The sequence below is a fragment of the Sapajus apella genome, unplaced genomic scaffold (genome assembly GCF_009761245.1).
Source record: "Sapajus apella isolate SASKATOON/1434 unplaced genomic scaffold, GSC_monkey_1.0 scaffold6, whole genome shotgun sequence".
Taxonomy (NCBI): domain Eukaryota; kingdom Metazoa; phylum Chordata; class Mammalia; order Primates; family Cebidae; genus Sapajus; species Sapajus apella.
In genome coordinates, this window is record NW_022436946.1 from 7,864,623 (window position 1) to 7,881,137 (window position 16,515).

Consider the following 16,515-nt stretch of genomic DNA (forward strand, 5'->3'; position numbering starts at 1 on the left):
AAGCCTAAACCATTCCTTATATTCATAGGGGCCAGTATCAATTATACAAAATTCCGTATTTCTGGACATGTATTTAAGGCAAAAAACAAATAAATGAAGGACAGAAGAAAGGAACTATGAATGTGTATAAAAGCAGTGATTAACACTGCCAGAGTATTTTTTTTTCTCTAGATCTGTATTTTACTTCAATAATACTATTTAATCAAGTTTTGGCCAGGTAAGGAATGTTCTAAAAAGATCCTTCTGTTTGCAAAATTATGAGCATTTTCTCATTCTTGTAGTTTTGCCCAAACCAGTAATAGTGACTAGTATAATTCTGCCGTTACTAGAAGAAAGATCCTGATTTTTAAATGGGTTGACACAATCCATCTTCTGAACTCTAGTACATTTTTTCTCTTTTATCTAAACTACCAGCACCAAACGGAGAAGAATGTAGTAGAGGAAGGCATCTTTTAACATTTAATTTATTATAGAAAATTATGTAATTTATTACAAAAGCATACCATTTCTAAACCACGAGTTTAAGATGAAGTTAGTTTAGGAATGACTAAAAACCAAGACACGTTGACATGAAATACCTAATAATTCAAACCACTTTCCTGAGAAAAATCTCATTCAAAAGATCACAAACATTTTTAATGATTTTTTTTGAGATATCAAGATAATTAGCCTTAACCATAGAAATATGGGGGATTAGGGGAGGGACAGTGTGGGGTACGGAGGTTGGGGAGGGATAACATGGGGAGAAATGCCAAATATAGGTGACGAGCAGATGGAGGCAGCAAACTACACTGCCATGTATGTACCTATGCAACAATCCTGCATGATCTACACATGTATCCCAGAACCTAAAGTACAATTATATATATATATATATAAAGAAATGTGGTGGCCACATATTCCCCACTGGGATATTTTATTCCTCTATGAGAGTTTTTCTTAGGAGATGTTAAGAAGGTTAACTTGAAATGGTGATAGCCACCATCCATGTGCTGCCAAAAAAAACCTTTCTGTTTTTTTTTTTTTTTTTTTTGAGACAGAGTTGCCCAGGCTGGAGTGCAATGGCATGATCTTGGTTCACTGCAAACTCCGCCTCCCAGGTTTGAGTGATTCTCCTGCCTCAGCCTCCCAAGTAGCTGGGATTACAGGAACATATCACCACATCTGGCTAATTTTTGTATTTTTAGTAGAGTTGAGGTTTTGCCATTTTGGCCAGGCTGGTTTCGAACTCCTGACCTCGTGATTTGCCCACCTCAGCCTCCCAAAGGAACTTTGCTTTCTTTTTAGGTGTTTAATCATCTTAGTTCAATGGAGGGGAAAGGACATTTATGTGACTTGATGTTCATTGTGGGATTAATACATTTTTCTCATCTAACCTCAAAAATTTCCTTCCCATGCTGCCCCTCCCTATAAAGTCTATTTGCTCGTTATATCTGGAACACATTTGGGTTTGTCTTTGGTTCTCCTCCATTCTTTTTATTTCCATCTTCTTACTTACTGAATACTATGATATTGCAACTTTAGTAAGAACAGTGCCAAAGAGCGCATATTCTACCTGCTAAAAATAAAAAGAAAACTCCTTAGAGAATTAAAAAGAATTTAAAGGTGGTAGACAATTTTGTGTGTGCCAAAGTCTCAGAGTTGATATGGCCCTATTAAAGTCTAGAGCTCCCCAGGTTTATCTTGTCCAAGAAAGTTATCTGCCCAACCTATAGTTGTAGTTCATTATTAAAAATAGCTGCTAAAATTGGAAACACACAGAAAAAACTTTGCAGGTAAAACAATTAAAACTATGTTCACAAAACAAAACAGACCACCCAACGCACACACACTCCATGATTGGACTGTGGGCTGAGAAGGTCTTCAAGGTTTCTGATACAAATTGCTCAATACTGAGATTGCTTCATGATCCAATTACTAGTGATGGGGGAATCTGAAAAACAGCTGGGTTTATCTTTGGACAATTAATTATTAAGAAGGTCATTTGGTTCTTATAACATTAATCTACTGGTCCTAGCTCTGCTCTCTGGGATACTTGGAAGTCTGTTATCACTTCCAAATGACCACTCTCTAGCTATCTAAAGGGTAGTATCTTATTCCTACTGACTTTATTAAAGTAAATGTGCCATTTCTCTACATCCATTTTTAATGTAACAAAATTTGTTCTTAAAACACAAGCAAATTGGGCTGGACGCAGTGGCTCACACCTGTAATCCCAGCACTTTGGGAGGCTGAGGCCGGTGGACCACAAGGTCAGGAGTTCCAAGACCAGCCCGGCCAATATGGTGAAACCCCACCTCTACTAAAACTACAAAAATTAGCTGGGCATGGTGGCACGTGCCTGTAGTCCCAGCTACTCGTGAGGCTGAGGCAGGAGAACTGCCTGAACCTAGGAGGCAGAGGTTGCAATGAGCTGAGATCACGCCACTGACTTCAGCCTGGGTAACAGAGTGATACTCCATCTCAAAAAAAAAAAAAAAAAAAAAAAGATACACAAAAGAATATTGTGTCTGACACAAAGCAAAGGAGTCCACAGTCACAGCTCACCTCCAAAGAGGTTTCACTCACTCAGTTTAAACAGAGACTGCTCCAAAAATTCCTCAGATAGCTTGAGACTCAGCAGTATGCTGGACTGCCTGATCTAAATATTCTCTGTTCACCAACTCTCTCTAAATTATGTCAACCATGCCTGGAGACAACCATGGTCTGACCAATGAAAAGTAGGATTGTTGACATCTCCCCTCCTAGTATCATTTAAGCGGTGTCAGTTTCATTAGTGGTCCCATCACACTGCTGGATCACTTGAGACTGTCACTTTGGTGACAAGGTAGGTCATTCCCATTCTACTTTTATGTAATTGGCTTTATGATCCCTCATGTATGATTTCATATTTAATAATATCTAATTCAGACCATCCGAAGGTGCATGAAGGAAATTATCTAGAAAGTTGCCTCAAGGACATATCTGTATAAAACTTTCCAGGCTTTATTTATTCATTCACACTGATGCTTTCTAATCTGAGGTCTGAAATGGAAAAACAGCCTTTTAGCTGTAAGCTTCAGACAGTAATTTGGAGTACTTTGATTCTGAGTGAAACACACATACACACATTTAACATTATATGCAAAATAGTCTGTACAGTCAGGGTCTTATTTTTGACCATTAAGATACATTTAGTAATTTTCAGTACACATTAATTTTTTAAAAAAACCAGGCACATTCATAAAAGGATTATTTTTCTAGACATTTGAAAGCCTTTTCGCCAAACTTGCATTTAACTCTTAAATACAGACTGCAATGTAACTGAAACTAGACAATTGCTTATTTTATTACCATAAAAAAATTAACACATAAACAAAAAAGCAAAAGATTCTTTCTACACAATCACTTGCCTTCCAGAACTATGCTCTGCCCTGAGCTAGAATGTATACAATTCAGGCTAGATTGTACTTTCAGAAACATTTTCCCTTGCAGCTGTTGATGTCTCATAATATCAGAGTAACACTATGCTTTGAAACAATCTGCTGATATCATTGATTTTCAGGAGAGAAGGGAGGCTCCTCCCTCACTGCTCATGACTAAGACAATCTGTGTGGAAACAGGCTTCTGGTTGCTTAGAAATGTATTGGCTCTGGGCTGTTTCCCACTCTACTTGAATCCATAACCCTCTGTCTGCTCAAGATATCATCATTCATCTTCCCAGTCATAGGGTGTTAGGCCACAAAAAAGAAGTTATTATCTGAAACTCCTTTAAGAAATTCCTATTAAGTGAAGAAAGAGCCACAGTGACAGTTAAGTAACTAACAAAATTTAAATATTCATACACTTCTGCACCTCTCTGGTCATTTTTTATGTGGTTTCTTTTTTTTTTTTTTTTTTTTTGAGGTGGAGTTTTGCTCTTGTTGCCCAGGCTGGAGTGCAACAGCTCAGTGCAACCTCCGCCTCCTGGATTCAAGTGTTTTTCCTGCCTCAGCTTTCCCAGTAGCTGTGACTACAGGCATGCACCACCACACCTGGCCAATTTCTTGGATTTTTAGTAGAGATGGGGTTTCGCCATGTTGATCAGGTTGGTCTCAAACTCCCGACCCCATGTGATCCATTTACCTCAGCCTCCCAAAGTGCTTGAATTTCAGGCATGAGTCACTGTGTCTAGCCTAAGTGGCTTTTTCAAAAAAAGAAATTCAGCAGTTTTTTCTTTTTTTCAGATTACTAAAGTAATACCTGATTGCTGTAACAAGGCAAAAAATTCAGAGGTGTATGAAGTTCCATCATCATCCCTCCTGTTTCTCCAAACTATGCGTCTGAGATAACCCATTTTAGAAGTCTGACGAGTATCATTCCATGTTTTATTAACATGTTTACATAGTCTTAAACAAATATAGATAAATAATACATCCAGGTTTGTAATACAAGCTATTATAAATCTAGATAATCTTATATTTCTCTACAATATAAACTTACGGGCTCAAGCTATCTGCCTACCTCTGCTCCACTAAATGCTGGGATTACAGGTATGAACCACAGTGCCTGGTTATAATTTGCTTTGTTATTTAACATTATCATCATGAAGAGCTTTCCAAGACAAAAGATAATTTGACCACATTATTTTGAAGCACTGGACAGTATTTCATGAAACAAATGTAAAATAATACATATAACCATCCCCCTTTTGGTGAACAATTTGTCTTTTCCAGTTGTTTGCTACTGAAATGCTAGTTCACATAGTGATACTGATTTCTGTACATATCTGTGTTTTTTATTTTATAGGGTATATGCCTACACGTGATAGTGATATACCAATGTTCATATTCTTAATTTTTTATGTGCTACCTAATTACTCTACCAAAAGATAGAGTCAACAGTGTCAGTATACACTCTTTTCCCAAAAATATTGATTATTCTGGATGTCAACTTTTCTAAATCGTGTCAAGATAGTGGGTTAAAAAAATCACATTTTATTGTTTTAAGGCATACTTCTATGGCATGAGTGTAAATATTCAAAATTGTTATTTTAGTGTAGTTCTTATTAAAAGTTATAGTCATCACTTGTCAAGACACAATGAGTTAATTTTCCACACTACTTTTGAAAATCTGGAAGGGCACAAAACTCACATATTTGTTTTTTAAGTGTCCCATGAAAATGCAAATGTTAACTTACCTACTAGCAAACTTAATACTGCAATTCTATTATATGAATCAAACTACGGATGTTATTGGAATCAAATTATAATTTTAATTATCTGAACTAAGTGTCAACCATAACAACCAAAAGAGGTCTGCTAATCTTCCAACCTATCACAGTCAAATTAACAAAACACTGACAAACAAGACAACCACCAAAATCTATGCAGATTATCACTATGAATATGATATAATTCAGTGGAGCTCCTTGGAATTGAGAGATATGGAAGGATTATTTGAGGTGGTAATAACTAAACTGAGGTATGAGTGCCAAAAAGTACCAGGTGAGGGAAAAGAGGAGACTAGGAAGGCATAGTCAGGGAAAGAGAGGCAATGTGTCTACAAAATAGAGTGGGAGAGAATAGGAAGATAGAAGGATGAACTTTAAAGATTAATAGAGAAGTAGATTTGGGGATAGGAGATAGGAACTAGAAGCCCTCTTTGCACATTTGAAGTTTAAGGCCAAATCCAAGGGTAGATGAAGATCAGTAACTCAAGAGGTGACTCTGGGGACCAGGAAGAGGCCAGGATGGATGATACAGATTTAGGGGACACTGGCATCAAGATGTCATTTAAAGCCACTGTACATGAGATCATCTAGAAGTTATCCGGAGAAGCAAAAATTGGTCAACAAATGTGTAAACAGAGATATAATATCAGTTAAGCACTAAATAGTCTTCAAAAACATAGCAGTCTTCAAAAAAATAGTCTTCATAAACTTTGGTTTATGCAAAAAAAAGATTTTAAATATCAGATAGATCTACAGTTGTAATATGCATCATTTTAAATGGCTTGAGAGTTCATTTTAAGGAACCCCATGCTGAATCATCTTATGAGACAAAAATTTTATATTAAAATGCCAATAATAACCTCTAAAGAGTGTGTGTGAATTCAGACATTTAGCTGTGAGGTGGTGGCATTTTAAGTGAGTCCTTATTAGAATGACAAAGCTATGCATACAAAATGTTCTGGTCTCAAAAGTGAACACAGAAAACTATCTGTCACAAAACTTTATCTGATACACAAAAATAGATGGATAATAACATAAATGACAAATAAATAAGAAAATCTTGTGTGAGGGAATAACCTAACACGTGTAAGTACTTTGATTCAGGTGATTGAGAATGAGTGCCTCCTTAAATGTTATACCCCAGGTGTTTCTCTTGCCTCAGCCTGATCCCAGACAAGTTGATTCCTCTTCTGTAGCCTAAAAACATGTGCTTCATTTATTCAAATAATGAAAATTCAAGAATGTGCATATATTAACTAAAATGTTGACATCTAAAGGGCCAAATTGGAGGTGCTGTAGTATCAAGAAGGCTTAAAAATATACAAATGCATGACGTAACAAAAATGAAAGTGAACAGACTTCAACTAATCATGTTAATCTCATAATTTATCTCCTATCATGTAATTGGTTCCTAGGGAATCACTTTTGGAAGTCGTTCAACACTGTACAACATACAATCTAATATATCTCTAATTTTTCAATCTGTTTACAAGTGTGTTTCCTCTTTCTAATAATGAAAATAATAAGAAAAATGGCTTTACAATAAAATTCTGACAAATACATAAAATTCACTCAAAGATCTGTTCTGTTTTGAAGCCATTAAATAAGTACAAGGGATTTTCCAAGTAAGTAATTGAATCTCTTAAAACACTTGGAGGCTTGGAAAAGAAGTTTTCACATCTCAATACAAGTTTAATTTCTTGATCCATGAATAAGCAATTTTAGCAGATAATCTATTTCCATGATTTTTAAAATGCATTATTTATGATAATATAGATATACTATAAATATGAAATTAATAAATCTTGATTAAATTCCAAGTAATAAATACGAAAGAGTTCAAGAATTATGATTTTCTTAATTGACATTTTAGCTTTATTCTAAAGGAAAACATAATAAGTTTAGTAAATACACCAGGAGAAAACAAAGAGTTAAATTGAACGGTCTTAAGAAAAATAAATTTGCTCAGTTCAGTGACAAAATCAGACAATGAAGAAACAGTTTACTTTTAAACATCATTCACACTCCTCAGCCTCTAACTAGCTTATTCATATAATTTGCTGTTTACAGAAAATTTACTTTTCTCAACAGTCAAGATCTTATTTCAAAGTTCAAGAAAAAATGTAATTATAAAAAATGGATATTTTAATCCCAAAAATGCTGTAATTAAAATTAACTTTTTCATATCAAGTAAATTAAATGCATAATCTAAAAACTTAATTTCCAATTCCTAATTCATATTACAACATGCTAATAAAATGAGGTTGAATAAAACTAGTAAAGTTTATACTTTCCATAAATAACTATATAAAAACTTGAAAAGAGAGGTTAAGTGCTATAAATTTTTTCAACAGCAGAAGAAACAGCTAGCATTTTTTAAATGCCATTTATGTAGTTATCTCATCATTCAATATGGGCTAGGTAAATAAATAAAAGACAGCAAAGATTAAAGAAATAAACTCATTAGAAAATAAAACAATGATCAAAGTAATAGCATTCACACAGAATTCAAAGAGGATGGATAAACCATAAACAGAAAAAAAAAAAAAGCCCTATAAGGATAGAAACAGGAAAAAAAGGCAGTAAGTAAAAGTAAAGTAACATAAATAAGTAGCATGCTTATGCTGCAGACAATGTCATCATGATTAAATTCAAGGTTTGGAAGAGAAAGAGTCTTACCTGAGCGAGGAACACACATGATATATAAAGCAAATAAGAATAGAAGAGAATTGGGCTTCCATTTCCAATGGCAGCTCCACATTCGATCTGAATGAAACATCCTGCAAGGAAAGAAAATGGCAATCAGGACATTCCACATTCAGCAAAGCATTATGACAAATAATGTAAAAGGGTAGGTTTCCAACAGAGACTGGAAAATAAACCTTTTTCAGCCTTGCTTCCAAATACAGGAGGAACTTAAAAGATGATGATGACCTAATCACTTCCTTCAATCTAATTAGCAAAAGAAAACAAATCCATGCATTTTATTTGCCATGTGGTAGCACTTTCCTTATCAAAATACATATAATAGGTGATTTCTGCATGAAGATGTGTACATAGACAATTCAAAAAAATGTATTAAAGAATAAAGCAATTTTACCTTAAGCCTCACCAGATTCATGCTCATCTAGGTAGAAGGATGTTTATATCAACCTTCCTTATAATCTTACAGAAATTTAGACTGTAAGGAAATGTTCTCCTTAATGTCTGCCACTTCACAAATGGAAATATTTAAAATAAAACCAAATTACCCAAGCTCTGTTCTATCCCCTAACATGATACACTGAAGCATTAACTTCCCAAAAAAGGTAAAGTCTTTATATGTAAAATAGCTATCAATGTTTTTAAACGGTTAGTAAACACCAGGTATTATAGAAAGTAGTAAATGACATTAGATGGAGAGGTGGTGCTTTGAAAACTCAACAATCCTTCTGCACGATGGACTCATTTAAATCTGAAAATTATTTTTAATAATGATTTAGAAAGGAACATTATTATATTGCCTCAAAACAATGGTATAATACATTTCATTGAATCAGAACCATCGAAAAAGGCAGAAAGGAAGAAATTACAAAAGTCAATCACCGAAAGGGACTAAAAATGGACTGGTAAGCAGAAGAGTTGTAAGGCAGGAAGTAAGCACCAGTCAGAAATCTCCAGGAGACCTGAAAATCCCCTAAGAGAGATTTACTTTGCCTATGAGTAGTCACAGAGTCATTTATTGAGGAGCAGCTAATAAGAGACTTTAGGGTTACAGTAATATCTACCCTAAAGCCTGAAGTTTGCTTACCTGGGTAAAATGTGTAATACTAAACAGAAAAGCAGACAGAGAAACACTCGAATGAGCAAAATTGGACATCAAAGGACTCCTGCACTTGCCTCAAGACTGAATTTTTAATCTTGAAGAGACCATCTCCATCTTATAGCCATGAAAACAAGCTTAGAATCAGACAGATCTGGTTTGCTACTTATGAACTATGCTGCAACCCTTGGGAAATTGCTTGATCCTCTTGTGCCTCCTATTTCTTACCTGTAAAATAAGGAACAGCAATGTACCTAGTCCATAGTGTTGCTGAGATGATTAAACAAGATGATACCTTTTAAGAACAGTTCCTGACACTCAGCAAGCACTCAGTAAATATTAGCTATTATTTTTATTACTATCATTTCAGGCATTCTCACTTAAGTGGTGTTATTCTGTCCACAGTGAAATCAAAGGAAAAGACTCAAGCAAGAGTAAACAAGATTAATCTCACATGCCAACACCAATCAATTGACTTTATGGTCACTTCTGGGATCACCTGGGGACAAAAATGAAACTGGTTATTCATGTCTGCTATGAATACAGAAATATTAAGTAGTGTCTGAAACTCATGCCACGTTTTAGTATTCATATTCACCAAACTAGAAGTTCTAGAATCATGCAGTATTCCTGATGGAAATTCTAAACTAGGAATATTCAAAACTAGGAAAAGGTTAAGATTTGAAGAGTATCTGTTGTTTTCAAGTTATGTTTTAGAATCCATTCATCCAAAATGTTTGAGATTAAAAGAAGTACTGCTAATGAGAAGTATGTTTTAGTAAGAAAGTCATAATTATAATAAAGGATGTGAACTCTCGAAGGGCACCAACTTAACTCCTGGTGCCTCTATAAATTGTGTGGTTTGTAGGGCAAGTACTTAAAGTCTTTTCTTCTGTAAATAGGATATTACCCACCAAAAAGAACTTGAAATAACAGTACGGGGCAATCTGTAGGGGCTTTTAAAACCGTAGGTGACAAACTTCCGTCCCATAGAAAGTTCACTTATTTGGAAGAATAGGCCTGTTTCCTACTGATGCTGGATGAATGAGTATGCTTCTAAAACAAAAGCACAATTATATATTCAAAGAATTTTACAGCCAGAAGGACCAAAGCTGAAGTCTAATCTAAACTTCTCATTTCACAGAAGAGGAAACACAGATCCAGGGAAATAAAGAGACAGACCAATCAAACCTGGCTGTCACCATTACGGATATTAATCGAAGAATGCATCAGCCCAAGAAATTCCCAGCTTCTTACACTTTTTGACATATGACAATTCCCTTTTAACAACATGTGAATATTGCCCCTCTCTTAGATTCATGTAATATCTAAACAATACTCATAGATTACTGCTCATTAGTTTGGCTACAAAATACTGTTTATACGCTCCAGTAACTTCTTTGCTATAAAAGATTTCAACATTTAGGGATTCCATATTCAATCCTGAAGCTGTCTTATCAAAGCTCCCGGCAATCCTGTCAGTTGCAAATGACCACCATGGCTTAAGGCATTCCATGTCTCAAAACTTTGTCACTTCAGACAGAAAAGAAGCTCAACAGGGCAAGCACTTCTAACCAAAGAAACCATAGGACAGACCAACTTTCCTCTACTTTACTGTTTACTGAAGAAGATAAACAAACAAATTAAGAATAGAACAGAGGAAGGAAAGTACTATGTGTTTTCTCAGGGGATCACTTAGCAAAGATACATCCCTGAGATTTAAATAACTTTCTCCCAAGAATGGAAAATCCTGAACAGGGTTACTAAGGTTCTAAATAGGAACTACGAGGGGAAAAAGAACACAAAAAACAGTTCAGTCTTATACCATTTTGACTGTGGTCTCAAAGTTCTATGGAAGACAGCAGGAACATTTTTAAGTAAAAGACAGTCATGGACTCCTATATCTGGAAGAAATCTAAAGATTATGCAAAAACAAACAAATAAATAAATAAATAAACACCCTATCATCTTACAGGTGAAAAAACTAAGATACTAAACTACTTGCCCAAGATCATATGTCAAAAGATCCTTTTTGTCACCTGGCTTCCAACCTAGCGTACTTTTCAAGAACCACACTACCTCTGCTGCAAACTTGTTCTCCTTTTCAATCTACATAGGCCACAAAATACAATTTGCTTGAGTCCTGTTTCAGGAAGCTTTTAGAATGTAAAGCTTGAGGACTCGATAATGTTAGTATGTGTTATAGTCCCATTTGTTTGAGTCCTGTTTCAGGAATGGGAACTATAAAACAAATGGGGCCCATACTCGGAACAGATGATTCTGGGCAAAAGGCATAGAGGTGTGTTCTTCGCATTATTTTTATTTTTGAAAACTTCAGGTACATTTAACATTATTTCTAAATACATACATATTTACATTGAAATTATCATTGTTTTCACATCATGGCCCTCTCCTCACTATTATTATTGCTTTAATCATTATCACTTTTACAGAATTGCTTTCAATGTGCATGTGATTCCTTGTAGGCATTATTTTATCCAAATGGATGACCAAAATCATCTTAAAAACCTACCATTTTCCATCTCTCTACTCCTACTGGTTTCTCCAAAAGTCACAATTTAAAAAGAAATTAGTGACAAAATTTTGGTATTAGTGGAGAAATTAATATGATACTAATGCAATCAATACTAGCAACTGTCAGAATTAACTTCTTTCCCTGTATCCCAACTCTGTTTCTGTGGCAAATCTTTTCATAAAGGGGACTGGGGAGTGGCAGAGAAAATACCTTAATTTTTCCAGAGTGAAAAGAATGGTAATTTGGTTTATTCAAGTCTGCTTATAATCGTATTTTTTTTTTTTTTTGGTTAAAGATCATGTTCCTGAGCCAAAGCAATGTATTTTTTAAAAAGCGCTATTCTATTAACTCAATTTAAGTCCCTCTATTAAGTTGGGTGTACCTCCACTGATTTATTCTTCAACCCTGCACAAATCTTAGACCTTATTTGAACAGTAACATGCGTAGCTGCCTTGTGCCAGAGGTGAGAGTAAAACTCGGCCTTGAGAATTGCACACATATGTACACAAGAGTGAGTACATGTGAAACTAAGGAAATCTGAAAAAGAGTAGTAGCAGTATACCGGTTTTAATATTTTACTATAGGTTTTCCAAAGGCTACACACTGCCAAAGGTACACTGGGTCTCTGTATTTTTTTTTGGCAAGTATATTTGAACTTACAAATAACTTTAAAATTTCAATTGAAAAATTAAACTCTTAAGCCCTTATGCATACAACATGTTGTCAGATGGTTCAGAATAAAATTTGTGTGCGTGCGTGTGTGTGTGTGTGTGTACAGGAAGGGCTGGTGGGGAGCTAGGCACGGAGGAACGGGAATGATAAAACAAATGGGACCAATACTCAGAATAGGTGATTCTGGGCAAAAGGTACAGAGGTGTGTTCTTTGCATTATTTTTATTTTTGCAAACTTCAAGTAGATTTAAAATTATTTCTAAATACAAACACATTTACATTGAAATTATCACTGTTTTCATACCATGGCCCTCTCATCACTACTGAGTATTATTGCTTTCATCATTATCACTTTGATAGAAGTGGCATTTCATTCTAATTTCCTTTATTTGGATTGTCATGCTCAAGTCATTTGTATGGTTTTCTATTACAAAGGTAAATATTTTCTTCATCGATTTGTGATTTTTTTAACCAATCCTATTTTAAATATGCTAAACTTCTGTCATATTTGTTCTGTTTCAAATAAAAGAATCTTGAAGCTTTTTTTAAGGCAGTTCAGATAATTCCATTTCAAGCAATGCTTTTAAAGGAAAGTAAGATGACACTCAGGTAGCCGCATTTTGTGATCAGTATACCCTTTATATGGCACCACCCCAGTCAACTAGTATGCATCTTTACATCACCCAACGTGGATAATATCATAATCTCACCCAAACAGAAATGAAAATGGAAAGATACAGTTTTTGCCCATGCATACCACACACATTGGATAAAGTCTTTTCTATTTAGTCTAAATTCTAAATAGACTGTAGAAACTTCCAATCATCCCATCAGAAATGTAAACTCTGTAAGATACATGGGCCATTAGAAAAATGGTCAGGTTTTAAAAAGCAGTCGTTAGTTTATTTTTAATATACAAACTAATTCTCTTTTAAACCATTATTTCCAGACATCAGAGTAATGTGTCCAGTTAGGCTACAAAACTACAGGCTTCTAATATTTCCCATAAGCCAAGAGACAATAGCCTCATTCACCATTCATATTGAAAAAGCACAATGTCATGTAATTTATATAAGCCATAAATGGAACAGTAGCTTCATGCAGCTTGAGACCAATTAATGCAAGTCTTGCTAAATCTACGAAATTTCTTAGGGTATGAAAAATATGCAGTCACTACAACTCCCAAATGTATTCATCAAGTCTAAAATTTCAGAACTTGAGTGTAACAATATACAAATACACTTTCTCCACAAGGAGGAGGCAGAAAATACACTTAGTTTCTGTACTTTACTAAAATTTAAAGGGTAACATAGTTTACGTTCCCCGTTTTAACATTTTTCAGCAAGATAGTAAGAAAATTAATCTTGGAAAGGTTGATAATTATTTCCCTATATTCTAACAAACCAATACCTAAAAAGAATCAGACCATCCTAAACCACTCCATATGAATAGTAAACAGCAAAATGGAAAAAAATATACTTACCATCTGGTAAAAAATGGAAATTTTCAGTCAAAATAGCTCAATAAAGAACCTCAAATGAAGGTACCAAGTCCTATTTTCTATGTGATTTCATATTCATGCTTTTACCCTATAAATGACATGATTTTTAATCACAAAGAATTCAAATGGACTATATAACTTAGTTTTATGATCAGGAAAATTTTACATTACCTGTTGATAAGTTTCACATTTTTTATTTAAAAAACAGGTATTTATACTTTTATGTATATATGCTTTTTTTCTCATAAGATCTGAATGCTTAGGAAAGCTGAAAAGAAACTGGAAAAATATCTGCTGTTAAAAACCCTAGTATATTTTCAAGAAAAACTGAAGTTGAAAACAAGCTCATATTCCTTCAAAATGTGTAGCCTGTATGAGAACAAGTCTTATACAAAAATGCTGGCTGTATCCCAAAATAAATTTTTCCTCGTTATACCTTGTCGATTCCACTGGCATAAACAAAACTTTAAAACTCCCAGGTGCTGAGTTATTTCACATGCTGTTTCAGTAAAAATAAGTGGTTCATTTCTGATTACATTTCACAGTACCAGGAACAGAGCTAGAGAGCGCTAAGCCTGTGAGCACTAACCTTTCTTTCTCCTATTTTAAAAATGTGTGTTAGGAAGTGGGGAAGTGGGGAATGGAAAGTCTAGGAGAGTTTGGGAAGACAGGACCCAGGGGACATGTCTTTCCCCAGGTACTGAACTGAAAGAGTAAATTCATGTGAAAATAAATAAGGATCCAGGAGTTGGGGAAAGAAGAGTTAAGTTTCAAGTTCTAGAAACTGTTGTACGTGAGTTAGTAGAAGTGGATAAAATGTCTGTCACGGTGTCTGCTCAAGATTAAGTAAAACACCAGAAGCAAAATTACCTATTACAAGAAAAAGAAACCTCTTAGTTGGCTACAAAAATAAACTTGGCCCTTTTGAGTACGTACAATCTTCCTTTTTCCATTCTGGAAGGCCAGGAGGTGCTTTGCGACCCTTTCGTGGGGTCGCTCTGAGCCACCTCACCATTGGGATGACAATTCCATGGAAGCAAAGTCTTTTAGGTTTCCCTGTTTCAATGCCCTAATTTCCCCCGCCCCCATAAGTCCCCTCGGATCCTGTCACGTAACGTGGCATAACCCTTAATTACTTCTTAATCTACAATGCACACTGAAAACATTTTCTGCACACCTTAAAAAAAAAAAAAATTCAAACACCCCAAAGATCCAAGAATAACTTCTACAGTCAATGGTGACAACGTGTAAAGTCAACATTTTCTCGGCATACCAGTACCTTCGAAGCCCCCAGGTGTTGATCCCGGAGAGCGCCTTCTTGGCAGGGCTAGGCCCCTGGACGGAGGAGCCGTGCCGGTTACTCCTTGTTTAATTTGAATCGAAAACACGCTTTCCCCATTCTTGAAGCCCTGCCCTTTTTATTAGGCTTTACACCGCCCAAATGTGAGGTTTACCTCGCTGGCGGAAAAAAAGCCACACGCAAATGTCACAACACCACTTGGCAATAGTCCTACTCCTCAGTGCCTCGAGGGGCACACTGAAGACAAACCAGTTTATTCCCACTGTGCAGTTGAAGTCCTTAAAAAATCATTTCGCTTGCGGGTGGGGTGGTCGGGGAGGGGGCGGCAGAGGGTGAACACAGATAAGAGTGAAGGAATTCAGAGCTTAAAGGTGAGACTTACATGCTGACATTACTGCCCCGAGGTCCCCTTTGGCCGCAGGATCATCCTCCACTACTTTCCCGGCTCTGCTACCGCTGCTCCACCGAGGGGGACCCCCAGGCACCCGGCCGTGCGCCGCGAAGACACCCTCCTTCACTCGGTTTCTGGGGAGTTCATGGGGTTTCCCGACGGCGCAAGGTGAACTGCGGGCGTTCAGCGCAGGGCCTGCGAGCGGGCAGGCTGGCGGCAGGTTCCGCCTCGCAGGGAAGTTGGCAGGGCGAGGGCGAGAGGCCGAGGAAGTCGGGTGTGCGCGGGGCTGCTGCTGGGGTGGCCGGGCCGGGCAGGGGCGCGGGGAGGGGTGCGCGTCGCAGGTCCTCGCCCCTGCTGGAGTGAGCGGGACTCGGCCGCCTCCCTGAGGACTCGGGTCCCCCTCGCGGGCGCGGGCTGCTCTTCCCCGGCCCGTGCGCTCCGCCCGCGCTTCCGGCGCCGCGGCGTGGCTGGGGCTGGGGCTCAGGTGCGGCGGCCACGGCTGCGGGCGGCGTCAGGCCCGACTCCAGCGGCACGGGTCTGGGCGCTTCGCGGCTGGGGCTGTCCCGAAGGCGCGGCTGCCCCACCCGGGATCCTCAGCCCCAGGGCGGAAAAGGAGAAGTCGCCCCGCGGGACGAACAGACGCTCTCGGAGCGAGCGGCGAGGACAGGGCGGCGGGGGTCGGCGTGGGGTGGGCAGTGGGCGCAGGGCCGGGCTCGGCTCCCGGGCGGGGAGGGGACGGGGCGGACCCGGAGGTCGCCAGAACGCCAGGAGCGCTGAACTCGGGAGACCCCCGGCGAGAGAAAGGAGAAGCTGGGCAGGCAGGCGCTCCTGCGGCATCTCCCCCGCGCTGGCAGCCCACCCGAGTCCCCGCGCGGGGCCCCCTGCCACACTCCCTGGCCGTTGCTTTGCTTCACTTTTCTGTCACTTTTTTTTTACTTCACTTTTCTATCTTCTCTCACTAGTTCGCTTGCTCGAAAAAATGAAGGGATGTGAACAGGAGGCTGGGAAGATGGTCACATAACATTTTATTGCGAGGGACGGATTTGCCAACACAAATCCAGCTGTTCGTTGGGGAAAGTCAGCTGCCTGCTCTCCAATGCGCCTATAAAGTAGCTGCCTGGC

At 37.7% G+C, this 16,515-nt stretch overlaps 1 protein-coding gene across 9 annotated transcripts in view; it reads right to left on the reverse strand.

The window, feature by feature from the left end:
- ADGRG6 (adhesion G protein-coupled receptor G6) overlaps positions 1–15,797 on the reverse strand; it is a 136,886-nt gene extending 121,089 nt beyond the window's left edge. For 3 of the 9 annotated variants that reach the window (XM_032274602.1, XM_032274600.1, XM_032274594.1), the window contains exons 1-2: positions 15,385–15,766; positions 7,871–7,971 (exon numbers count right to left, since the gene is read on the reverse strand). In XM_032274602.1, the coding sequence (XP_032130493.1) occupies positions 7,871–7,971; positions 15,385–15,386 (103 nt within the window). In that variant the 5' untranslated portion in view covers positions 15,387–15,766. Of the gene's footprint in view, positions 1–7,870; positions 7,972–14,981; positions 15,204–15,384 lie in introns of those variants that run through there. The other 6 variants (XM_032274593.1, XM_032274599.1, XM_032274598.1 and 3 more) reach the window with 5 other exon arrangements.
- Positions 15,798–16,515: the final 718 nt, after the last annotated feature.